Raw genomic sequence first — 27,494 nt, 5'->3', positions numbered from 1 at the left:
TGACATAAATAAATCAAGTTTATTAAGTTGCAAAAACTTTGTTTTTGAGGGACATCCTGCAGCATATTTTGTTTTGGTTTTCCAATGAATATCTCACAGAGTCTGAACCAATTCAATGTAGTTTGTGGCAGCCATAAAAATGATGTTTCTGTTTAACAACTACTTTTAAAGTAAGCATCACACAATTAAACAGGAAATAACACTTTCCAACCAGGAACAGTTTTTTTTTCAAATTTTGTTATATAGTGTTATTTATTTATTATTTCTTAAACAGTTCTCCTCGTGCCTCAAGGTGGCTTACAAGTTTTAGTATTCATTTATGGCTTTGTTATTTCTATATCACCTAATTTTTTTTATCTGAATCTAAAGCTAAGAAATTTTCTTAAGACAATTTTAAGATTGTCGACTTCAAACACTGGTTTTGCCACCCACTGTTATTGTTGCTTGGTCTGAGGAATCAACACTGTCTTCATTTGAGGCTACTGAATCATCTTCAGTCTCAGAACTGGAAACAGAAAAATCTTCTTGGGACCCATCTACAGAGGCCACATGAGTCAACTTGGAGTTGAATGGATTCTGTGACAAGCATATGACACACAGGGTCTATTCATATTAACGCAGAAGGTTGTTTAACGCAGCCTTGTCCTTGTCTCCCAACAGACCTCACAACCTCTGATGCCTGCCATGGATGCGGGTGAAACGTCAAGAGAGAATGCTTCTGGAACATGGCTGTACAGCCCAGAAAACTCACAACAAGCCAATTTGAAGAAAAGCAACTGATCTCTGTGTGCTGACAATATAGAAATGACACGCCAGTCTCCTACAGCAATTCCCAATATCAACAAAAAGGAAAAGGCATAATTTAGTAATATCACCCATGATATGATATAGACGCAATGAACATGTAAGAACAGTATATGTTCTCCTAAAATACAATGTAGAATGCCTTTTGGACAAACAGAAAAGAAGAGCAGGACTCCCCAGTTTATTTTAAACTAATAAAAATGGGTTTTTAGCTAAAATTTGAGAATGACAAAACAGAAAGGCATAAAAAGAACAGCAGAAAACACAAACATAAAAGTAAATGTTTTATAAAATGGTATGTTTTACAGTTTAGGACTCAGGACACCAGTAGAGACAATTAGGTTCCTATTTAAGTCCTTTTCCATCTCAGACTTTGCATGGACAGTCCATGCTTGATGTCCTTTAAAAGTGCCTTCCTCAGTTCCAGGACTCAAGTATGCATTGGCCATACCTATTGGACACATGAGCAGCTCCTCCAGAGATCAGATGAGTCCTGAACCACCCTGGCCTTTTCTGAAGATTTCTCCAATTGGGGACGATGAAGGGCAAACCAAACAGGGTCAAGCGATAGCCTTGAGGAGCACACCTTAAGGATTGGCTCTCTTGCCCTCTCTCCCTTTGTATGAAGTCCTGCAGACTGAGTGAGGCAGTCTGATTTTGGCTCATGAGTCAGAGGTCCCTTATCCTTGCCTTCAGCAGTTCTTTCAGGAAATAGTGCACAACTGTCCACAGTTTGTTAGGAATTCATCCATCGTCGTCATCACTGCTGCTCCAGGCATCTTTATATGCAGGGTTCTGTTGATGCTGTTGGGACAACTAAAAGAAAAAGGAAGAACAACCATCTTACAGTGGAAAGATTGTTTGACAATGGGAACTCTTTTGGCCTGTATCTGTCATTTCCATTTTTAACAGTTATGTATATTCGTATAAGGAGCTCCCGGTGGCGCAGGGGGTTAAACTACTGAGCTGCCGAATTTGCTGACTGAAAGGTTGGTGGTTAAAACCCAGGGAGCTGGGGGAGCTCCCACTGTCAGCCTCAGCTTTTGCCAACCCAGCAGTTTGAAAACATGCAAGTGTGAGTAGCTCAACAGGTACTGCTTTGGTGGGAAGGTAACGGCATTCCATGCAGTCATGCTGGCCACATGACCTTGGAGGTGTCTACGGACAACGCCAGCTCTTGGGCTTAAAAATGGAGATGAGCAGCACCTCCCAGAGTTGGACATGACAAGGCTTAATGTCAAGGGGAAACCTGTTCTAGCTTAGGTAATATTGGATTAATAGATACAAATATTTCTTTAAAAAACATTCCTACTAGGTGTCTGCTCCTTTTCTCAGGCACTTAAATAGCTAAAAACAAATATAACCTTTCAGCCAATTATTTTTCAGTTTTGCAACCCACTTCACTCTTTGGTTCATTCTTAAAATGTTAGTTTTTCTGGCAAAATGGCTGAGTGAAGAATAGAATAGTGAGCAGAAGCAATGGGGGTTTAGATAGCCAGCAAAACTAAGCCAGAAATAATAGCTTTGGCCATGCAGACAATGTGTCTTATTTTGTACACATAACAGTGGCCACACAGTATCCTGAAACCTAAGACTGTATTACATCATCTGCACAGTAAATAACACTACTAACATTTATATAAGATACCTGTGTCACAGGTATTGAGATCCAAGCACAAATTGAGATCCAAGACTATGTTCAAATTTTTAGAGCTGTGACACCTATCACTTCACTCAGTGCAAATATTTTCTTACACTGTTTCCAAGTGCACAGTGAAAATGCACACTAGCTTTCATATAGATGCTCTAAACCTAGTCTTGCTATTTACCTCTTCAGATGTATCATCTGGTTCCGGCTCTCTCAAAGAGGGCACCCAGGCAAGGATATTGCCATCTCTGCCACTGCTATACAGCTCCTGCCATTAAAAAATTAAGAAATGTTGAATATTGAAAGGCACATGTTGACTAAGACAAACATGAATTGGAAATATACCTCATTAAAATTTAAATGTTATTGCATTTGATTTGGAAACTTTTGGATTATGGAGGAAACCATCTTATACCTTAAATATAAGGTGTGACAGAAAATGTAGAGAAACAAGAGACCTCAGTGGTCACCTAGAATAAACCTACAGAACCTATCTTGTTTGTAACCTGGGGATTGCCTGTATTTCAGATCAAGGCATAAAGGTGGCAAATAGGATAGGGTAAAGCCTGCCCTCAGTGACAGAGCAAATATCTTGCCTAAAGGAAGGTCCCAAGTTTGAATGCTAGCAAATCCAACTGGAGACAGCAGATAAAGAAAATCCTTTCATATTGGAAAGCTACTGCTTGTCAAATGAGACAATATAAATCAGAAGGACTAGTGCCCTAACAACTCCAATCATTCATAGCATGAAGAAACAGTAAAAAAAATCCTGCAGAAAGATTATCCACATGCAGAATCTTGTTGCAACATGCATAACACTCAAATCATGCAAAGTGCTTACCTGAAGATAAGGCTGGAATACACAGCAGTCAACTGAACTAAAATGTCCTCTAAGGATAGTCATTAGTTCTCCGGAATAAATTGTATAAATGGCAATAGTACTATTGTACGGCACAAATGCAAATTCTGGACTACAGCCACAAGAGACAGTGAATTTGAGTCCTTTTCTGCTTTCGTTGCACACCTTCCCATAGTTTACCTGTAAACATGGAAGATGACAAAGTTAGCTCCTAATATGACATAATGTCTATCTGTTGATAGTTCATTACTTTCTAAAAATGGAACTCAATCCCGACAACTGGACTGTCAAATATATTATTTTGTTATTCTGCCATTGCTCCACAATAGCCTTCTCAATTATTACCAGAATTTAGAAAAATATCTTGCATGATTAAGCAGTTTAAAAAGATGCAGAAAAATATAGTTCTCTCATTTAAAGAAAACATAACCTGATTTTTATTATTCAAGAAAATAACACAAAAAACTTCAATAAATGTAAGAGGTCTGACTAGAGATTTGGCAGCAACATTATAGAAAACACAGGACAGATTGAATTCTGAACTTCTTATTGATCTGCTGTCACTGATACTATCAATCTTGATATTCAATGAAACAAATGGATGTGAAGCTGCCTTTTATTGAATTGGTCCATTTAGCTTAAAACGATTTATAGCAGTTATGGGGAAAGTGCATCACATAGACACTATGAGACCCCCAAGCCTATTTTTATGAGTATTATGACTCCTGCCAGAAAAAAAGATGGCAAGAAATGTATTTTCCCTACTTATTCCAGAAGCTCTAAGGAGCTTCTAGAATACAATACAATTAGTATTGTATTGTATTCTAAAGTGAAAAATAAAATGCAATGGACTTTGGTAACTTTCTTTCCTTTTCACCACATTTGTTTATTTTTAAGGTTCATTATATTATTTCCCTATGCCTTCTGAAGCTGCCCACTTTGGTCCTCACTGACTGCTACTGTTTCACTAGGGTTTCGGAAAGAAAGTTTCCCACCCATCCTGCCGGAGAAGCCAGGGATCATATCTAGGACTTCCATGAATATAGTTTAAAAAATATGTCTCCCTTATGTTCAGTAGGATCTCCAAAAAAACTCAAAATTACATAGAACCTACTAGCAAATTACTGTGAATTTATGTCATGTAGAAGAACCATTGTGCAAGTTAGATAAGAGGTAATTTTTCAAGACTGGCTGAGACTATCTTTCTGAATATCAGCTGTTGTCTTTCTTTTTGGAATAAAATGTAAGAAATTAAAAACCTGTTTATAACTTACTAGGTGTGGTCATGGGAAAGCTTTCCTAAGTTGCAAAACTATGCAATTTAACCCCAAGATGTCATCAAAGCATACAGCTATCACTCTGTCTCGTTCATGTTAGTCATGTGGACAAGGTGTTATATTGACTGTAACAAAGAAGAGCATCCATGGATTTTGGTATTCAATGTGCATTTTATTCACTCCACCTTGAATAGAAGTTAAATCAATTACTCTAACATTTTTAGCCTGTAGTAGAACTATTTCATTCCCAAGTTCGTTTTAATATCTTCTTTAGACGTGAACAGCTCAACAATATAAATACATTAAGTAGAACACAAATATTTTAAATAAATTCATTATTGAACCCAAAAGATCATATTTTAAATCTTCTATCTTTCTTTCTATCTATCTATCTATTCATACATTCATTCATTCATCTATGTGTGTGGAGTTTGTTTCCAAAATGAACCAAATCCATCTGAACAAATGTTGCAAGAACAATTAACAAAATTTGAGAATGTACCGTATATACTCGAGTATAAGCCGACCTGAATATAAGCTGAGGCACCTAATTTTATCACAAAAAACTGGGAAAACGTATTGAATTGAGTATAAGCCGAAGATGGGAAATGCAGCATCTACTGGTAAATTTCAAAATAAAAATAGATACCAATAAAATTACATTAATTGAGGCATCAGTAGATTAAATATTTACATAAAACTGTAATTTAAGATAAGACTGCCCAAATCTGATTAAACCATTATTCTAACCTTCTTCAATGTAAATGTGCATGCGCATCCTTCCAATAATAATAAAGAGAATAAAATAATAAATGTAATAATAATAATAGTAATAATGGAAATGTAATAATACTAGTAATAATATCATAAAATAATACATGTAATAACAATAATAAATAGGTAATATAATAAATGTAATAATAATAGAGTAAAATTATAAATGTAATAAAAATAATAGAGGAAAATAATAAATAACCTTGACTCAAGTATAAGCCGAGGAGGACTTTTTCAGCTTAAAAAAAGCTGAAAAACTAGGCTTGTACTTGAGTATATACAGCACATTATTTTACTATAAAATGCAATTTTCCAAGCCCTGTATCAAAGCAATTTGATACATTTTTATAGTTTTGATCTACGCCTAATATTTGACTCCTAGCCAACAATGTACTGCCACCTAAAAGTCATTTTTCATTTGGTACCTTTTGCAAACAAACTCTGCACATAGCTACAAAAACAAACACAACAAAACAAAACAGGAGTGTTAAACATACCACTTAACCCCTAAACATTCTTGAACACTTCATCAATTCTTGTTATTTGTTCAATTCCTTCCGACTCTTTGTGATCTCATGGACCAGCCTATGCAAGAGCTTCCTGTTGGCTGTGGCCACCCCCAACTCCTTCAAAGTCAAGTCAGTTACTTCAAGGATAACATCCATCCATCTTGCTCTTGGTTGGCCCCTCTTCCCTTTTCCTTCTATTGGAACAGCTAACTGTATTAAATGTGAATTTATTCTGCACAGGCCATAGGTTGCAACCCCCCCCCCCCGCCCCTCCCCAAACACTTCTCTCCCCACCACCTTCTGCATTACAGATAAAACTACAGCATCTTACCAATGTGTTCTTCCCACTGGAGCTGTTCCAGAGCCTCATGCGGTCATCTGTACCAGTTGTCAGAAGGTGAAGCCCATCATTTGTAAAGCACAAGCCATTAACTCTTCCATTGTGAGCAGTATTTACTGTCAAGAAAATGTGAACAATTTAGGTCAGATAAAGTTCATGGCAGTAGCAAACTAAATTCAACCCAACAACATTTTATTGCTATGTTGCAAGAAAAACCCTGCAGTATTTAAAGGGGAAAGGCCTCCAATTTGTGTTACATAGCAGTGTTTTTTGCCAAGACTGAGACCAAATGCAACACGATTCCATTTTTAATGACACATAATATGTGGAAAAATTTCTCCTTACTCAACTTGTTTCTGAACTAAGAATTCCAGAAATAGTCATTTTCCCCATAGTTGAGCTGTTCATTATTGTTTTACAGTATGACCCTTTTTGAAATGTGCTGAATAGAACTATACACAGTATTCCATGCATGATTATGTGTATAAGGTGTATGTGAAACATAAATGAGTTTTGTGTTTAGACTTGGGTCCTATCTTTAAGCTATCTTATTATATATAAACAAATATTCTAAATTATTTTTAAAAATTATCCAACTCCAAAACGCTTCTGATACCAAACATTTCAGATCTGCTTTGCCAGTTTTATTTGCCATTGCTTTTCTAATTATTTAATTTGTTAAATTGCATAGCAAATTGGCATTTTCATTGAATGATCTTTATTCTATCACAAGATCAAGACCTCTTTCTTAATCAGTCATTACCAATGTAGATTCCATCGGCATATCTGTTATTTGTATTTAAACTTTAAATATATGTTGAGATATTTTTGCCCTACTATTGATCTATTTACCTGCACTGAAATGCATTTTAATTTTAGAGACAAGTCTCCAGTGTTTTTTTTTAATTTTACCTATCTCTTTTTGTTTTAACCACTCTAAAAAATTTTTCCATCAGCAGTGAACTTGGCCACCTCCTTTCTTCATCACTAATTCCAGTTTACGTAAGTTTAAAATCATTGGCCCCAGTAATATAGTAAGTAAAGGTAAAGGTTTCCCCTGCCATTAAGTCCAGTCGTGTCTGACTCTGAAGGGTGGTGCCATTTCTAAGCCGAAGAGCCGGAGTTGTCCATAGATGCCTCCCAAATCATGTGGCCAGCATGACTGCATGGAGAGCCGTTACCTTCCCGCAGAAGTGGTGCCTATTGATCTACTCACATTTGCATGTTTTTGAACTGCTAGGTTGGCAGAAGCTGGGGTTAACAGTGGGAGCTCACCCTGCCCCCCAGATTCAAACTGCCAACCTTTTGGTCAGCAAGTTCAGCAGCTCAGTGGTTTAACCCACTGGGCCACCAGAAGGGCCTTATATAACAACAACAACAACAACACTTTATTTATATTTTGTCCTTCTCCCTGAGGGGACTACGGTATATAAGCAGACACAGGTAAACATTAAATGCCTTATTACAATGATATACAATAAACCGATACAGCTATGGGAAGAGAAATACGTTACAAAACCCCCTTATTTATTCAATCATGACTGATGAATTGACTAGCATTCTAATCCTAAGAGAGAAAGAAAATCAAGAAGAAAAGGCATATGGAGTAAAAAGAGAAAGCAGAGATTTGGTGAAAAGTAGTCCAAAAAGGCTGAAGACTATTGCTGTAATTAATTCAAGTTTACTGAGCTTAGAATTCTTATGAATCCCAATCACAATTAACAAACAAGGCAATGATGAGCAATCTGAAAATCACAGTGGAAATAAACACTATGAATACAGATAAGGATTAGTAACAGGATTCTAGTAATCTGAGTTTTTGTGGGGTGGGAGTAGAAACAGGGACACAAGAGTATAATCCAGTCAAATTTCATCAGGTTCATCTTCCCTTAGTTTCACTAAGACATAATTTGACACATCCTCAATTATCAAACTGAAATAATAGTTTAAATGATTCACTCATGTACCTGAAACACATACAGATTTTTGAGTAATCATAACCACAGAGATTTAAAACAGGTTTGGGGCACTTTTTTCTGTCAACCACATTGTAATGGGGGCAATCTCTTAAAGGACATTTGCCGACTGTGGGCAGAGCTGCAACCCAGCGGTAGGATGAGACACAACCCCAAGTGGGCAGGGATCACTCTTTTCCTCGCTGCAGCTCCCTCTCTCAAACTCGGTCCCTTTTTTTTTTGGCCCAGATGGGGTTTCCATGAAAAGAGCCTCTTTCCATCTCACATAAAGTTCACTCTTGCCAACTCGCAGAAAGCTCTGGAAAGTAGGTGGATGACTACATGGAATTAAGACAAAGGCTGCAAATTGTTTTTTTAAAATAAATGATAGTTTTATATGTGTGTCTGCTTATATTTATGTGTAAGGGCCCCCTGGTGGCGTAGCATGTTAAGCTGTTGAGCTGCTGAACTTGCTGACCAAAAGGTTGGTGGTCTGAATCTGGGGAGTGAGCTCCCGCTGTTAGCCCCAGCTTCTGCCAACCTAGCAGTTCGAAAACATGCAAATGTGAGTAGATCAATAGGTACTGCTTCTGCGGGAAGGTAATGGCACTCCATGCAGTCATGCTGGTCACATGACCTTGGAGGTATCTACAGACAACACCAGCTCTTTGACTTAGAAATGGAGATGAGCACCACTCCCCAGAGTTGGACACGACTAGACTTAATGTCAGGGGAAAGCTTTACCTTTAATGCATCTGTGTGTATATGAATAGACAGGCAGACACAGAGAGAGATTGATTTGCATTTAGCTCCCAGTGCAGTTGGCTGTCCACATAAGATTTCACTTTTGTAGGTTTGATTATTCACAGGTTTGATGAATAGTTAGTTCCACAACCCTGAGTGTTTTTTATGAGTTCCCTGCAAATAACCTGCTCCTATTTTTATCTCATTAGAGTTTTAAAATCATTTTATCCTGTACATATGGCCCGCCCACTGTTATCGTGATTGTGTTTATTGGAATGCTATTTTGTTACTGTGTTTATACTTTTTTTCCCTATGTAATTTTGATGATGTTGCTTGTTGTTTATGTTCTTGTTTTATTTTGCTGTAACATGTTGTCCGGCCTTGGCCCCATGTAAACCGCTTCAAGTCCCCATTGGGGAGATAGTGGCGGGGTATAAATAAAGTTTATTATTATTATGGTCTCAGTAGAAATCTCTAGGCCCTCCAGTGCAATTCTATAATTGACTTCCAATTGAAGTTACCTATAGAGTAATTCTGGAAGATATAGACTCCTAGAGAGAACAAATCTCCAGTTATCTATAGTTCCTCCAAAACTATTTCATTCTATTCTATTTGAAGCTACTCATAGTGTCTTGCTGGGATATGTAGAGTGATGTTCTCTTATGTGAAAAAAGGCTTTTGCCCCAAATCCATGGTTTTTCCACTTTCACGAAGGTCTTGCACCCCAACACCAGGAAAAGTAGAGGAATGACAGCACTCGCCAAGTTACCTATTCTGAGCCACCGGATCCCTTTTGATACGATGCGAAAATGCATGATACTAATCCTATAACACTGATATGAAGTGTGCTGCCAAAAAATACTAATTACCTGCTTCGGAAGAAGCTTTTGACTTCTCACCATTATGTTGATCAAGAGTAAGCAGACAAGCAGAAGCCCTCCTCACATCCCACAACTTCACTCTACTGTCAGCACTAGGAGGGAAACAAAAGAAGAAAATGCCTATATTAATTTACAAAGAAGAGCAATTGTTTCAGTGCATTCTAACAAAGTCACAACTGATGTGTTTATTTTGGATTCAAATTTCTTTCTTCGTTTTCTTCTGTTATCCACATACAATAAAATTGACCTCCACACTTAAAGTGCAAATCAGCTGTTAATTTTCCAAAATGTAAAGGATGTCCCTAACTATATTGTGTGCCTATAACAGGAGAAAAACCCCTAAATGTTCTGGATCTCAGCAATGATCCGTTTCTTAGCACATGTGCCATGCACTTCATTATGAATTGAGGGGACAACAACAAAACATGAAACACAAATATCTCCTTGCTCTGAGATGTAACAATTTAATAGCTGGGTTGCTGAGAGTTTTCTGAACTGTATGGTTATGTTCCAGAAGCATTCTCTCCTGACGTTTCACCAACATCTATGGCAGGCATCCTCAGAGGTTGAGAGGTCTGCTGGAAACTAGGCAAGTGAGGTTTATACTGTATATCTGTAGAATGTCCAGGGTGGGAGAAGGAACTCTTGTTTGTTTGTGGCAAGTGTAAATGTTGCAACTGGCCACACTGATTAGAATTTAATGGTCTTGCAGCTTCAAAGCCTGGCTAGTTGCTGCTTAAGGGGATCCTTTGTTGGGAGGTATTAGATGTGGGCAAAACGTCAGGAGAGAATGCTTCTGGAACATCGCCATACAGGCCAGAAAACTCACAGCAACCCAGTGATTCCAGCCATTAAAGCCTTCAACAACAAATTTAATAGCTGCATCTTTACTGATTGATCAGCTACATGTTTGATGTGAATCCTCAAAGTATTTAAAACATTTAAAACAGTGAACATAAAAATGAAACAATTACCACAAAAATAGGTAAATCGCATCCATAAACTCAGAGAACTACATATTCTATGATGTTTAATGATTTAATATATTCAATTCCCTTTTGTCTAGCTATGACAACCAAATACATATATTTAGTTCTAAATTAGTTTTATGATGAGTTAAAAACCTTTCTTTTTCTTTGAGCAAATATGCAGGTTATCATAATAATTTTAGCATTTACTTTCATGTTCCTTACATAAATACTGATCATTCAAATTAAAAAACTACATTCACATTCCAATTGAAAGGCTTATCAAACATAAACGAAGAGAAATTAGTCATGTTTCAATTTAGAATTACAAAACTACTAACAAATGTAGAAAAAATAGGTAACTTTTATTTTAATTATTACTACAGGTTGAGGAGCCCTTCTCTGAAATGCTTGTATTTTGGGATATTTTGGTATATTTACATATACATAATGAGATTTCTTTGAGATGGGCTCTAAATCAAAACAGGAAAATAAAGTATGTTTCATAAACACTTCTACACACATCTCCTCTCTTGTAGTTTGAAGCCATTGTTGCAGACTAGGACGTGGAACAATGGCTTCAAACTACAAGAGAGGAGATTCCATCTGAACATAAGGAAGAATTTCCTGACTGTGAGAGCCGTTCAGCAGTGGAACTCTCTGCCCGGGAGTGTGGTGGAGGCTCCTTTTTTGGAAGCTTTTAAACAGAGGCTGGATGGCCATCTGTCAGGGGTGATTTGAATGCAATATTCCTGCTTCTTGGCAGGGGGTTGGACTGGATGGCCCATGAGGTCTCTTCCAACTCTTTGATTCTATTCTATGATTCTATGAAGGTAATTTAATACGTATTTTAAATAATTTTGTTTATGAAACAAATTTCTGTACACTATCAGAAGAAATAATAATAATAATAATAATAATAATAATAATAATACATTATATTGATTGCCGGCCTCTCTTCATGGCTTGAGGCAGGGAGCAAAGTTGTCACTATCCCAGCCACCCTTGTGAACAATTTTGAATTTTGGAGCAATCTAGATGTTCAGATAACAGATACTCAACCTGTACTTTTTCTCTCTCTCTTACCTTGCACTTGCTAAAATGTACTCGTAACGTGGTGACCAAGATACTGCTAGAACTTCCTGTTTGTGACCTAAAAATATGAAAACACATGAATCCTTAGATGTGTGCATTGGATCACTTACATGCCATCAATTTTGGCATAGTCCATCTCAAAAGAGCCCTAACAGAGTTATTTCTCCCTATTTGTGTAAAGGAGACAAAACATCAGGACAAAGTGTATTTCCTTTACACAATCCTCATATTCCCAGCATAAAATTTTCCCATGTGAGACCAAGCAAAGAAGAAAACAGCTAGCAAATGATAATATATAGTGTTGCTATGAGTTTTCCAGGCTGTATGGCTATGTTCCAGAAGCATTCTCTCCTGATGTTTCGCCCACATCTTTAGCAGGCCCACATCTATGCCTGCCCTAGATGTGGGTGAAACATCTGGAGAGAATGCTTCAGGAACATGGCCATACAGACCGGAAAACTCACAACCCAGAGATTCCAGCCATGAAAGCTTTCGACAACACATAAATATGTAGGCTTAACATTCCTTTCGTTGCCTTGATTCGCTTAAGTATGTGTCTCAATGTACACACCTATTTTGTCTGGCAGGGCTTCTATCGTATTTTGGCACTGTGTCCACATAGGAAGGGATTATGTTTCATGGTATTTGCACATTTGAAAATTAAACCAGATGTACAATTACAAGGATAAGCACATTGTCATTCGGATATTTTAGATTATAATTCCCATAATCGACAGCTACTGGCCAGACTGATTGCCTGGCTGAGGAGGATGAAAAATATTTTGAAGGCACCAGCTTGCTCACTCCTGATTAGCAATCCCTATCTTATTATTTGCAAAGAACAGCATAAAAAGCCCTATAATTAGATAGGTCACTTGATGCCACAGCTTAGTAATAATCATTCTGCTGGCAGAGGGAATGCAGTCTCTCATCTGAACTTCTTGGCAGTTCTCCTTTTTGGGGTGCTTTTAATTTATAACGATTGAGGTTACGACTTTCTGCATTCACAGAAAAAAAGGTTTCGTGCATTCTCTGCCTTAGATGGATTGTTCAGCTATTAACCCTTTTTTCAGTTAAGCTATTCGTATACAATACTGAATATAAAAGGAAAATCTTTCAATTTACAAATAAGCTATTTCTGAATATTTAATCAACTCTCTAATAAATCCTCTACAAGTATTCGAGATAGTTTGCTATCCATCAGCTACTGTAAACTGACTTGGTCTCACTGACTTCAACATGTCCTAGAATCACTTTCACAAGCAAATCTTTGATTCTTTATATTTCTCCTGGACTAAGAGCAGATTGATTATGGAGTAAATCAACAAACAAGGTTCCTCTCTCCTGTACTATATGCTTCAAGCCTAGAAATCTAAAATATCCCCCTACAAATACTCATTTTCTGTAATGAAAATGTTAATTTCGTGGTTTATATAGTCGAGATTCACTAGCTATAGTCCAATGTGCTCTAACAAAAATATCTAACACAAGATTTTGAATCTGGAGTACTCCCGATGTAGTGGACTACCATTTCTATTATCACTAGTTACTGCGAAAAGCTAACTTATTTTCACTATCTGGAAAGAAAACTCCCTACTATGTATTTTAATGAAGTAAAACTGAAAAAATAGCTAACAGTGTTAATAATGGCAACACTTCCATTTCTATTGAGCCACAGTGTCATAATCATACACAGAAGAGGACCTTAATCTATGGAGTCATTTTGAAAGATGGAACTAAACACATCAATTATGTTTCTTACAAAGAACACAGCGTTCAGAGCAGTTCTTTGCACAGTGAAGTTTATTCAAAGTAGTTATTGTTGAATTTTTATGTTTCCAATAAAGAAATACCCTGCAGGATGTGAGAACAAGATCCAGACTTCAAATCGCAAAGCTGTACTTTGGGGCTTTTGGTACCAACTGTAACAGAAAAAAAACAAGAATTTATTAAAGATCAGAAGCACATTTAAGCATTGGTTATCAAAAGAATGGAAAGCAAAAGTCAACTTCGGCTGGTTGTATACTATACAATATTGAAAACTACTTTTAATATTAATTTAACCCATCTGAGTCATCCCTGAGCTAAACAATTCTCTTGACACTCGACCATTGCTGAATCTGAAACACTGATAAATGAAAACAAGAACTAGTGGTGCATATTTACACTGAACATTTTATTTGGAGGTGGTACAAGAGCAGATCAAGGAAATTGAGATGAACTCTTTGATTTTTCCTATTCCCACATCAAACATGACGTATATTTTAATTTATATAACCATATGGAAATGTCTGGAGCTCCCGGTAATGCAGCTGGTTTAACTGTTGAGCTGCTGAGTCGACCAAAAGGTCAGCGGTTTGAATTCAGGGAGTGGTGTGAGCTCCTGCTTTTAGGCCTAGCTTCTGCCAACCTAGCAGTTTGAAAACATGTAAATTTGAGTAGATCAATAGGTACCGCTCCGGCAGGAAGGTAACGGTGCTCCATGCAATCATGCCGGTTACATGACCTTGGAGGTGCCTAAGGACAACGTCGGCTCCTCGGCTTAGAAATGGAGATGAGAAACACCCCTCCCCCCCCCCCAAGTTGGACAAGAATAGACTTAGTGTAAAGGGAAAACCTTTACCTTTACTATGGAAATGTCTAGGCATTGTGATAACCAGGCAAATATTGAAGTAGCACAGTACTATGACTTTTGAGTCAGAAATATTCTGCTGTGATCAGGAGAGCCAATTTTCTTAGTAGTAACCACACTACTTGGTCTTAACTACCATCAAGTCAGTCTCAGTTTATGGTGACTCGATAATAAAAAAAAAATCCAAGTCTTTCTCTTATCAATAGTCCTGCCTCAGGTATGGCAAATTCAGAGAGATGGCTTCCTTAATTGAGTCTATCAATCTGTATTGTGGTCTTCCTCTCTTCCTACTGCCTTTTACCTTTCCAAGAATGATTGTCCTTTCTAGTGAGTCCTCTCTTTTATTGTTCAACAGAATGAATTTTGTCATCTTGGTTTCTAGGAAAAAAATAAGCTTTATTTGCTCTAGGACCAATTTATTAATCTTTTTATCCAGAGTATCCACAGAACTTTCTTTCAGCCACCACATTGTGTAATTTTAGATGAGACACAACACCAACACTCAATGAAGAAATCTTTAAAATCCACAGACTTATAATATCACTGGCTTAAAAGGCAATATTTTGCAATAATCAATGGTTACAAAGAAACCAGATGTTAGAACATTCATATCATGCTAATGATCTAATGTGGGATGACATATCTGGATCAAACTGGAAGGGAGTCTTTGCATAAGCTGCTTATACCTATTACCACTTAAAATAAATGTGGCATTCAAAAGAAGAAGCAGAAATGAATACAAACCTGCAATTAAGCAATGCCTGGTAGCAATAGGAGACATATGGTGACTGTATACAGTTTCCTCAAAATTAAACACATCTGCAGGCTGTCAGTTGAAAGACAACATGTTGGTTAAGCTCCTACTTGAAACTTAAATCCTAACAAGACATTAAGAATCCTTTCCCACACAATAATTACAAATGAACAAATTAAAATGTAACATTAAGCCACAGTTTTGTAAGTGCCATCAAAGTCAAGGAAGGAGTCACACACTTATATTGGTACATCTTGACCTCAGGATTAATGCTGCAACAGTTAATTCAATCCTACTAACTAAAGTAGCAGCATAAAATATCTTCAGTATGAGTAACATTCAGTATGAATTAAAACATTCATTATGGACAGAAAAAGAGAAAGCGGCAGGAAAACTATAAGTTAATCATGAATGAAACAATTATTTGGACTAAAAAATGGAAATGCAGGGAGGGAATCTCTAGCATTTCTACTGTCTGCCTGCACTAGAGTTGGCTCACTTAATATTACCAAGTAATCTTTACAAAATGGCTTCATTCAATGAATCAGCTTTATCCTGCTGTAAGTGCTGCCTGAGCAAACCTCCAAATACAGCCACCCTCTTGTGAAAACAAGGGTGTGCTAGAATGCAAATATGTCATTGAGCTGGGAAACAATTTGACAATGAAAATGCTAAGTATCTTCTACTACTGGATCCAATAATTCAATTTTACTTACTTGTAATGTATTTGTGTCCCAGATTTTCAGTGTTTTATCAAAGGAACTTGATGTAAACATGCCAGTGTCATGGGGGTACCACTGAACTGTCTCAACGCTGAACTTGTGAACATCGGGGTGGCTTCTGAAACACAATCATTGAAAGACAATGTAGACAAAAGGCAGTAACAACTTGCCATACTTCTATGCAATAAACCTGAATATCCCGAAATAAAAGATAAAACCTTGTAAGGGTCTAAGAAGCACATCTCTGCAGGGAAAGACTAAGGCAATGACAGCACTAATGCCATTGCAGTGTCAGGGAAACAGGGGGAAAGAGCTAAAGCAGGGGATTTTTGTGGCCTTTCAGATCTTATACCTCTCACCATTCTTCACCTCTGTCTGTGCTCACCAGGACTAAAGGAACTGTAGTCCACGTTTCATCTAGATCATCCCATTTTCCCCATCCATGATCACTATGGGCCCTATATCCCAGAATATCAAGGCGGAGAATCCCACAATATCTGCTTTGAACTGGGTCATCTGAGTTCACACACAGACAATGTGGGATTTTCTGCCTTGATATTCTGGGATATAGCACTGTGTGGAAACGCCCTACATCAGGTTTCTAGGGGCCCTTTCACACTTCTCCTTTATCCCAGGCTCTGATCCCAGATTATCTGTTTATCCCAGATTATCCAGCAGTGGGGACATATATTCCAGTTTAAAACAGATAATCTAGGATCAGATCCTGGGATAAAGGGCAGCGTGGAAGGGCCCTTAGTCTCTGGTCTTTCAGGTGTTTTTGATTTCAAAGTGTATCTATATTGTTGGATTAACACAGTTTGACGCCACTTTAACCACTATGGAACCATGGGAGTAGTATTTTTACAAGGTCTTTAGCTTTCCCTGCAAGGAGTGCTGGTGCCTCACTGAGCTACAAATCCCATGATTCTGTAGGATTCAGCCATGGCCATTAAAGTGGCATCAAACAGCATTAATTCTACAGTGAAGCGGCATTTCAAAGCTCAAAAGCCTCAGGGCCCTTCCATAGAGCCCTATATCCCACAATATCAAGGCAGAAAATCCCACAATATCTGCTTTGAACTGGGTTATCTGAGTTCACACCCAGATAGTGTGGGATTTTCTGCCTTGATATTCTGGGATATAGGGCTGTGTGGAAGGGCCCTCTGTCAGCACAGCTCAAATGTTAGGCATTCTGGAAGTTAGACTCTACAACATCTGGAACACCACAGACTGGGAACGTACATCCAGAGCAGTGGAGGCAGAAACCTTCTTGAAAATAATTTTGGTGTCTACAATGGAAAAATGGAATGGGGACAATAAGGAAACAGAAGGATGCCTATAGTAAAGTAAAATGAAAATGTCATGGTTTGTTGTCTTAGAAAACCCATTCCATTACAGGAAAGTAGAGAGGCAAAAGAATTAAAGTAGTACTGGTCACAAGAAACCTGGAATCTGGCTTTTATGTATGGGGAGGTAGATTGGCAGTCATTGCCGAGAATGGGACTTCACAAAGCTGAACCTTTCTTACAGAAAGGAAAGAAAAAGATTATGTTTATTGAAGAAGGAAAAAGTGATATCAAAAGATTAATTTCTCCATAGGTTGTCCTCTCGATTCCTTCCTATCTGTTGAAGTCACATCTTCCTCTTCAAAGAAGATTATCAGGAGAAACTCCAGAAGGAAGAACACTTTCTACTTGCACATTCCCCTGTTCCTGTTGATTATTTGATAAACACAGACACTTTCCAAGTAAAGAGTCCATCTCTGCTTTTTTCAAATAATACCTAAAGGAAGGACATAAATATCCTCAAGTGTAACACTGTTCCTTCTGCTTTCCACTGCTTACCTGCCGCTCATGGGATGAGGCCCTATGAATTGGTAAGGGCAGCCCCCCAGAAGTTACTGGATTGCAATTCCCAGCATTCCACCCAATTGGGTATGTTGGCTAGAGCTGATGAGAGCTGAAGCCCAACAATATCCCAAGGGCTGCATTTTGCCCACCCCTTTCATGTAGGAAACATGTGTAACATTTCATAAAGTTAATCTTATTTGCTTCAGATAGCAAATTGGTTACTTAAAAGAAGTCTGTGCCCCCGTTACTCTGGCCATTTAGACTCTAATTAGTACTGTAACAGGTGCTTGACTAAAATTAGGTCATTATGATATTAAATTAAATGCAGTTACTTATCCACTCTCATCTCTCAGGGTAATCATCACATTTGCTATTGCTGTTGTGCACCCTCAAGTTATGGAATATGACTTGCCCATGATCCCACAATGAGTTTCCAGGTGAAAACCTATCTGAACACTTTAAAAATAACATTAAGACATGTGCCAAAAGACAACCTTAAAACTTGTTCTAAGAATCAAGGAGCACATGGAACAATACAGTTATGGGACAGCCTAATGCCCTTTGGAAAATAGTTCCAGAAATTATAAATATTTGATAAAAGGGAAACTTTTCATCAACTTGGCCGCATACAAAGTGACTCTACTGAGAATTTCAAATTTCAGACAGTCTTATACAGATGAGGCAGACTTTTAGATACTATGACCCTCATCTGCTTAGGACTTTGTATGCTGAAAAATACCCCACTTATTGGCTATAAACTAAAATAGATAACAAAAATGAAAATATATTTATAGCATTTGATCCTGTAAAGAATACATACCTTCCCACAGTGCAAACTGCTTTACAGGTATAGCATGAATTTCCGCTCAAGTTCTGAAGGTCATATAGTACAATTACACCATCTGAACCACCTGATAACATACTGTAAGGAAACAAATTAAAAATCCATTCTGAAACAATAAATTCTGCCTTTTAAAAATACAGTCCTAAATCCAATAAAATGTTAAGATTAAAAACTCAATTAGGGATGGTAAGTTCAAATATTTTCCCCTCTCCTTTAGTTAGCATAACCAATGGTGAAGTATGCTGGAAGTTAACTTCCAACAATATTTGGAATGCCTCACTTAGATAACAAAAGTCCTGTGTTAAACTGATTAGGACCTGATTACGCATATTGTATGTTAAGTGAACAAAATTAAAACATGCAATTATAATTTTATAAGCTAAAATAACATAGTGAGCTTCAGAGCTTGCTGACTGAAATGTCAGCCTTTCAAATTCAGGGAGGTGAGCTCCTGCTGTTCGGCCCAGCTTCTGCCAACCCTAGCTGAGGTGCAATAGGTGTCACTATTCAACTTCCCATGTGGATGATTTTGGAGTATTTTTGATTTTGAAATTCCAGATAAAGGATGCTCAATTGTATTTTTTTAAATATGCAAAGTCTGCTAACATTCAATCTTTAGCATATTCAGAGAACCACAAATTCCAATACACCTATACGGTTTCAAGACAACTGTCTTGAAAATGCTAGTTTCAGTGTTGGAAATGTCCAATTTGAAGATAACTGGTTCTGCTGAACAGCATTAACTTCAATGGTAGCAAGCTGCAAAATTTTATAAATCCACACATTAAAAGGTAAAAAGGTAAAGGTTTTTCCTTGGCGTGAAATCTAGTTGTGTCCGATTCTGGGGGTTCGTGCTCATCTCAATTTCTAAACCGAAAAGCTGGCGTTGTTCGTAGACACCTTCAAAGTCATGCGGCCGGCATGACTGTATGGAGTGCTGTTAGGTTGGCAGATGCTGGGGCTAACAGCGGGAGCTCACCCAGCTCCCCAGATTCGAACCAGTAAGTTCAGTCAGCAAGCTCAGCAGCATAGCAGTTTAATCTGCTGCGTCACCGGGAGCTCTATGCATTAAAAATATTGTGACAATTATAACAAGAGAAAGACTGTATTTTGTTACCATATTCATTTAGGGAACATAAAAAGTAAGAATATTTTAAAATATGCTTTATCATAAAACAAATCAGAGTATACGTACTATCGATTTTCAATATGTTCAATATCCAAGGTATTGACGCCACTTTCATGGATCCTTTCTACATACTTGTCCTTGTTTATTTCCAAGCTCAGCACCCTTTAAAACATAAGGTATTCTAATTATAATTAGTGATGCACCTTTTAAACAATGGGGGGGGGGGGGGGCAGCTCAACGAAACACATACTGCAACGCAAGAGACCAAGAGTTTGGCATTAGCAGAAAGGACTATGATTATGGATGGCATGATTTTAATATGGAGTGGAATGTTTTTAAATGTGTAATATATGTATTATTAATTTTAATATAATATTAATATTTTGGAATTGCATGCATTGTAAGGAACTCCCTTCCTAGGGAGATTAGATTGGCACTCACCCTGTCCACCTTTCGTAAGAACTTAAAAACATTGATGTCCCACTGTGCCAATGACTAAACAGTTCATCAGATAAATGCTCCCCCAGCTGTAATTTACCAACACCTCCTGAACTTTAGCACTGCTCTCTGCCCTATAGATATGGCATTCTAATACCAAATGACGTTACCCTTCCAGCCCTAACTTTTATCGGATTTTTCACTTATCCATTAGCCCTGTCCTGAAACTATTTCACATACTCTTAGTCCTTCGAGCTCAGTAACTATTACAGATCAGGCTAGAGACTGTTTTTATGATATTGTGTTGTGATATTGTGATGTGTTTATTTTATTTTTGAGTATATTGATTTTATTCCATTGTGTCGTGTCTAACCGATGTTTTTTCCGGGCTTGTTCCTATGTAAGCCGCCCCGAATCCCTTCGGGGAGATGGAGGCAGGGTTATTATTATTATTATTATTATTAGATACATAACAAGATTAGTACACAGCAAACAAAATCGCTATGCTGGCTGTTGTATTGGATCACATGTTGGACACTTCCCAATAATGCGTACAGATCCCAGTAGGGTGGCCTTTTGTAGCTGACACATGGTAATTTTGTCAGTGCCGATTGTGTTTAAGTGCAGGCCAAGGTTTTTAGGCACTGCACCCAGTGTGCCGATCACCACTGGGACCACCTTTACTGCCTTGTGCCAGAGTCTTTGCAGTTCGATCTTTAAATCCTCATATCGTGTCAGCTTTTCCAATTGTTTCTCTTCAATCCTGCTGTCACTTGAAATTGCAACGTTGACGATTCATACTTTGTTTTTTAACACGATCTTGAGGTCAGGAGTGTTGTGCTCCAAAACTCTGTCAGTCTGAATTCGGAAGTCACAGAGTAGTTTGACGTGTTCATTTCCCAAAACCTTTTCAGGCTTGTGATCTCACCAGTCCTTTGTCGCAGGCAGATGGTATTTGTGGCACAAGTTCCAATGGATCATCTCAGCAACAGTATTATGCCTCTGCTTGTAGTCTGTCTGCACGGTCTTCTTGCAGCAGCTGAGGAAGTGATCTTTGTTTCATCTGCTTCCTTGAAGAGTCTACATTTGGGGTCTGTTGTCGACTTATTGTTGTGAGCCATTTTTCCTTTCTTTAATTATTGTCCTCCCAACCCTGCTATATGCCTGTGAAACGTGGACAGTCTACAGACGTCACATGCAACTCCTGGAACGATTCCATCAGCACTGCCTATGGAAAATCCTACAAATCTCTTGGCAAGACAGGTGGACAAACGTCAGTGTGCTCGAAGAAGCAAAGACCACCAGCATTGAAGCGATGGTCTTCCGCCACCAACTCCGCTGGACTGGCCACGTTGTCCGGATGCCCAACCACAGTCTCCCAAAGCTCTACTCCGAACTCAGGAATGGAAAATGGAGTGTTGGAGGACAGGAAAAGAGATTTAAAGATGGGCTCAAAGCCAACCTTAAAAACTCTGGCATAGACACTGAGAACTGGGAAGCCCTGGCCCTTGAGCGCTCCAGCTGGAGGTCAGCTGTGACCAGCAGTGCTGCAGAATTTGAAGAGGCACAAATGGAGGGCAAAAGGGAGAAGAGTGCCAAGAGGAAGGCGCGTCAAGCCAACCCCGATCGAGACCGCCTTCCACCTGGAAACCAATGCCCTCACTGCGGAAGAAGATGCAGAGCAAGAATAGGGCTCTATAGCCACCTACAGACTCACAAGAATTCTGATCCTGGAAGACTATCTTACTCGGCCAATGAGGGATCGTCTAAGTAAGTAAGTATTATGACTGAATAATTGTCTCTATGTAAGCCATTTTGAGTTCACTTCGGTGTTGAGAAAGGCAGGGTACAAATAGGGTAAATAAATAAATAGAGTTGCATTTTGAAGCATGCACATAAATTTGGGTGAAAGACTGGAAACCCCTAAGAAATGATGTCCAGAAACCTTATTATCAGTTTCAATGGAAGATACCACTGTGTGGTATTGGCGTACAGTGTAGATCAGGCAGGGGCCAACTTAGGCCCTCGGGGTGTTTTGGACTTCGACTCCCACCATTCCTAACAGCCTCAGGCCCCTTCCTTTTCCCCCTCAGCCGCTTAAGCGGCTGAGGGGGAAAAGGAAGGGGCCTGAGGCTGTTAGGAATGGTGGGAGTCGAAGTCCAAAACACCCGGAGGGCCCAAGTTGGCCCGTGCCCTTGTGTAGATATCTCAGGCAAAGGAGAAGGAATACCTCCTGGTCGACTCAGCCCGGCGAAGCCTTAGCGGATCGTCCAAACCCGCTTGGCGGGCGGAGAGAAAGCCCAGCATGGCAGGGATCCGGAAACCTCAGCCTTCCCGGCGCCGCCATGACGAGTGGCTCTCAGACCGCCATTGGCTGCGAGAGCTGCCTCTCGGCCAATAGGGCGCCTTGTTGCTTCGACGTCGACGCGGATCACCTGACAGGAATTCCTATCCATTTAAGCTGCCTCAGTTTGTCTCTTTCTAAATATCTGTAGTTCAACAAGGTCCAAAGCTCCGTGGGTGAGAGAATACAAATACCCCTCCCTGGACTACAAATTCCAGAAGTTCACAAAGTGAAATTAGAGCTATATGTAAAAAATACTCAGGTCTCCAGGTTTTGGGACTTCAACTCCCAGAAGCCTCAGCTGCCTTGGCCAATGAGAAGGGATTCTGGGAGACGAAGTCCACAACACGACGGATCAGTCTACACTTTACTATCTCTAGGGCACAAGAGTCTCGGGATGGGTTGTGCCATGAGGAAGATGGACGAGGTGCCTCCCTCTTAGTGGGCGGAGCTTCTTTGAGTTTGGGGGCGTGGCTTGTAACCCAAATGTTTTCCTCTCGTGGGCGGGGCTTCATGGGATTTGGGGCGTGGCTTATAACCCAATAGTGCCTTTTCTCGTGGGCGGGGCTCCATGGAGTTCGGGGGCGTGGCTTGTAGCCCAACTGTCTTCTCTCGTTTTTTTTTTTGGTCGTGTCTGGAGTGACTTGAGAAACTGCAAGTCGCTTCTGGTGTGAGAGAATTGGCCGTCTGCAAGGACGTTACCCAGAGGACGCCCGGATGAATTGATGTTTTTATCATCCCTGTGGGAGGCTTCTCTCCCTCCACTCGTGGGCGGGGCCTTATAGAGATCGGGGCGTGGCTTGTAGCCCAAAGGTTTTTCTCTTGTGGGCTGGGCTTTGTGGCGGTCATTGGGCGGGGCTTGAAGCCCAAATGTTTTTTGTATTGTCGAAGGCTTTCATGGCCGGAATCACTGGGTTGTTGTAGGTTGTTGGAGGAAGGAAGGAGGGCCCGTGCATGGAAAGGCACTCCATGGCAAGGCTTCTCTTCCTTCAGAACGACCTCACTACCTCTGAGGATGCTTGCCATAGATGCAGGCGAAACGTCAGGAGAAAAATTGCCTCCAGAACGTGGCCATATAGCCCGGAACAACCTACAACAACCCAAATGTTTTTCTCTCCGTGGGCGGGGCTTCATGGAGTTTGGGGGCGTGGCTTGTAGCTCAATCCTTCTCCCTTAGTGGGCGGGGCTTCATAGAGTTTGAGGGCGTGGCTTGTAGCTTAATCTTATCCCCTTAGTGGGCAGGGCTTCATGGAGTTTGGGGGCGTGGCTTGTAGCTCAATCCTTCTCCCCTTAGTGGGCGGGGCTTCATAGAGTTTGAGGGCGTGGCTTGTAGCTTAATCTTATCCCCTTAGTGGGCAGGGCTTCATGGAGTTTGGGGGCGTGGCTTGTAGCTCAATCCTTCTCCCCTTAGTGGGCGGGGCTTCAAAGAGTTTGAGGGCGTGGCTTGTACCTTAATCTTATCCCCTTAGTGGGCAGGGCTTCATGGAGTTTGGGGGCGTGGCTTGTAGCTCAATCCTTCTCCCCTTAGTGGGCGGGGCTTCATAGAGTTTGAGGGCGTGGCTTGTAGCTTAATCTTATCCCCTTAGTGGGCGGGGCTTCATGGAGTTTGGGGGCGTGGCTTGTAGCTTAATCTTCTCCCCTTAGTGGGCGGGGCTTCATGGAGTTTGGGGGCGTGGCTTGTAGCTTAATCTTATTCCCTTAGTGGGCGGGGCTTCATAGAGTTTGAGGGCGTGGCTTGTAGCTTAATCTTCTCCCCTTAGTGGGCGGGGCTTCATGGAGTTTGGGGGCGTGGCTTGTAGCTTAATCTTCTCCCCTTGGTGAGCGGGGCTTCATGGAGTTTGGGGGCGTGGCTTGTAGCTTAATCTTCTCCCCTTAGTGGGCGGGGCTTCATGGAGTTTGGGGGCGTGGCTTGTAGCTCAATTCTTCTCCCTTAGTGGGCGGGGCTTCATGGAGTTTGGGGGCGTGGCTTGTAGCTCAATTCTTCTCCCCTTAGTGGGCGGGGCTTCATGGAGTTTGGGGGCGTGGCGTGTAGCCCAACGTTGCCTTCCCCTTTGTGGATGGGGCTTCTTCGTGTTCGTAGCGTAGTGTCTTCCTTAGTGGGCGGGGCTTCAACAAGTTTGGGGGCGTGGCGTATAGCCCAACGGTTTCTTTCCTTTGTGGGCGGAGCTTCTTTGAGTTCGGGGCGTGAGGCGCGCGAGGGGCGTGGCCTCTCTGAGGAGGCGTGTCTTGCCTGCGGCCTGTCAGAGCTTCGGCGCCATGAGCGCGGTTTGGCGGCTGTTACGCTCCGTGAAGCTCCGCGCTTTCGGTCCGGCCAAAGAGTATGTGGGCAGCGACCCCTTCGGGAACCAGTACTACCGCATCCCAAAGCACGAAACCTGGGCAGGTGAGGCGAGGCGGGCCTTGTTTGCACCCCTGGTTTTTCCCTCACAGTTGGGACACAAATCCCTTCATAAGGTCACAGATGAAAACCAAGACAGGTCAGAGTGTGTTGGATGTGGCTGAAGTGATGGAAGAACACACCAAGCAGGAGGCTGGCTCTACATCATCCTGGGCCAATTTAGGCCCTCCAGGTGTTTGGGACTTCAACTCCCACAATTCCTAGCAGCCGGTAGGCTGCTAGGAATTGTGGGAGTTGAAGTCCCAAACACCTGGAGGGCCTAAGTTGGCTAGGTGGCATTTTCTATTCCCAATTTACCTAGGATGGCTCCAGACTGCCTGAAAACATGCCATTTCAACTTGTGGTGACTTTTACAAACCTCTGTGAACCAGCTGAAACAGACAAAAAGGAAGTGGCACCATATCACTTCCTAACACATTGGTGATGTGTTGAAACCGCCCACCAGGATTGAGGTGCAGAAATGAGACCATCTCCGTGGCCCATGTTTGTCTATCCTTAGGCTGTTTCAAATTATCCCGATGCGATTTAATTCCTATTTAATAGTAGTACTATCCATATTTGGTCAGCAGGTGGAGGGAGCCGCATGAAGAATTTATATGTCTGCCATTTTAACCAGCACAATTCAATCCTTAAAAATCTGTTTTGGACCGTGAGATGGTACGCTTTAATATTTTAAATTAGAAAATACATATCTTTCATGCTATTATCTGTTCTGGACCGTGAGACGATATGTTTTCACAGTAGCACACAGTAGGACTCAATTGAAGCTTCTATATAATTATATTCTGTTCCTAGTTTTTCAGATTTGGACCAATTTAAAGTTAAACTAAGAAGTTGTCATATTTTTAATTGGACATCTTTGCAAAGTTGCCTTTGATTTTATGTAGGATTGCTGAAAACGTATGAGCACAGAATGCTAGTTGAAATTCCCATTCTGAGCACAGACGAATAATAATATAATAATTAAAAAGCCAGAATTAAAAAGACGAATATACAGACAAATAATAATAATAAAAAAGCCAGAATTAAAAAGTTGACAACAGATCTCAAGTATAGACTCTGCAAGGAAGCAGATTGAATTCTCAGCTGTTGCAAGAAGATCGTGCAGACAGACTACAAGCTGTTGCTCAGATGATCCATTGATACTTGTGCCACAAATACCACCTTCCTGCGACAAAGGACTGGTGGGATCACAAGCCAGAAAAAGTTACTGAAAATGAACACGTCAAACTACTCTGGGACTTCCGAATTCAGACTGACAGAAGTTTTGGAGCACAGTACTCTTGATCTCACGATCGTGGGGAAAAACCAAGTATGGATCTGGGTTGTTGTTGATTTTTCGGACTGTATGACCATGTTCTAGAAGCATTCTCTCCTGACGTTTTGCCTGCATCTGTGGCAAGCATCCTCAGAGGTTGTGAGCTGACACAAACCTCACAACTTCTGAGGATGCTTGCCACAGATGCAGGTGAAACCTCAGGAGAGAATGCTTCTAGAACATGGCCATACAGCCCGAAAAACCTACAACAGCCCAGTGATTCCCGCCATGAAATACTTCGACAATACAAAGTATTTATCATCGATGCTGCAATCCCAGGCGACAGCAGGATTGGAGAGAAACAACTGGAAAAGCTGTCACAATATTAGGATTTAATTATAATTAAATTATAATTATATATTTAATTACATGTAATATTACTAATAATATTACAATATAATGGTATAGTGCAATATAGTAATATATGCTGATATTGTACTATACTAATAATATAATATATTGTATGAAAATATATATTGTAAGCCACTCTGAGTCACCTTTGGGGTGAGAAGGGCGGCATATAAATGCCGTAAATAAATAAATAAATAAAATTGAAAGATCAAACTTCAAAGACTCTGGTACAAACCAGTAAGCATGGTCCCAGTGGTGATCGGCACACTGGGTGCAGTGCCTAAAGACCATGGCCTACACTTAAACACAATCAGCATTGACAAAATTATCATTTGTCAGCTGCAAAAGCTACCCTACTGGGATCTGCACACATTATTCACCAATATATCACAGCCCTTTACACTTGGGAAGTGTCCGATGTGTGATCCAGTACAAAAGCCAACATAGTGATCTTGTTTGCTGTGTACTAATCATATTGTATATCAAATAACAACAACAACTTTATTTCTTACTCGCCTCTCCCTGCAGCTTGAGGATACTAGTTGAACTCCCCAATCTTATTATCAATGTATGCTTCAAAAAGTGTGGCAGTATAATTTCAGGCCTGTGAAATGCAACATTCTGCATGAACTCATGTCCCTTCAGAGCAATGGACTGAGGGCCCTTCCACACAGCCCTATATCCCAGAATATCAAGACAGGAAATCCCACATTATCTGAGTGTGGACTCAGATAGCCCATTTCAAAGCAGATATTGTGGGATTTTCTGCTTTGATATTCTGGGATATAGGGCTGTGTGGAAGGGCCCTGAGATAACAGAGTATAGTGCACACCTGAGGAAGAATGCAGTTAGGCTTATGG

The 27,494-nt window shown here is 40.1% G+C and overlaps 2 protein-coding genes across 3 annotated transcripts in view; one reads left to right on the top strand and one right to left on the bottom strand.

The window, feature by feature from the left end:
- ERCC8 (ERCC excision repair 8, CSA ubiquitin ligase complex subunit) lies at window positions 1-22,608 on the bottom strand. The gene is made up of 12 exons (XM_060761529.2): window positions 22,454-22,608; window positions 19,852-19,947; window positions 18,633-18,734; window positions 15,957-16,080; window positions 15,231-15,312; window positions 13,708-13,776; window positions 11,846-11,912; window positions 9,780-9,883; window positions 6,203-6,327; window positions 3,294-3,491; window positions 2,634-2,720; window positions 1-1,620 (listed from the first exon to the last, which is right to left on the bottom strand). Exons 1-12 carry the CDS (start codon window positions 22,528-22,530, stop codon window positions 1,549-1,551), a joined length of 1,203 nt encoding a protein of 400 aa, XP_060617512.2. The 5' UTR covers window positions 22,531-22,608; the 3' UTR covers window positions 1-1,548.
- A 2,156-nt stretch (window positions 22,609-24,764) lies between these two features.
- The window catches only part of NDUFAF2 (NADH:ubiquinone oxidoreductase complex assembly factor 2), a 52,794-nt gene continuing 50,064 nt past the window's right edge, over window positions 24,765-27,494 (top strand). The window contains exon 1 of one of the 2 annotated variants that reach the window (XM_060761531.2): window positions 24,765-24,950. In XM_060761531.2, the coding sequence (XP_060617514.1) occupies window positions 24,824-24,950 (127 nt within the window). In that variant the 5' untranslated portion in view covers window positions 24,765-24,823. The remainder of the gene's footprint in view (window positions 24,951-27,494) is intronic. The other variant, XM_060761530.2, reaches the window with a different exon arrangement.

This window comes from Anolis sagrei, chromosome 2, assembly GCF_037176765.1.
Source record: "Anolis sagrei isolate rAnoSag1 chromosome 2, rAnoSag1.mat, whole genome shotgun sequence".
NCBI lineage: Eukaryota > Metazoa > Chordata > Lepidosauria > Squamata > Dactyloidae > Anolis > Anolis sagrei.
This window is presented reverse-complemented; position numbering and strand designations above follow the sequence as displayed.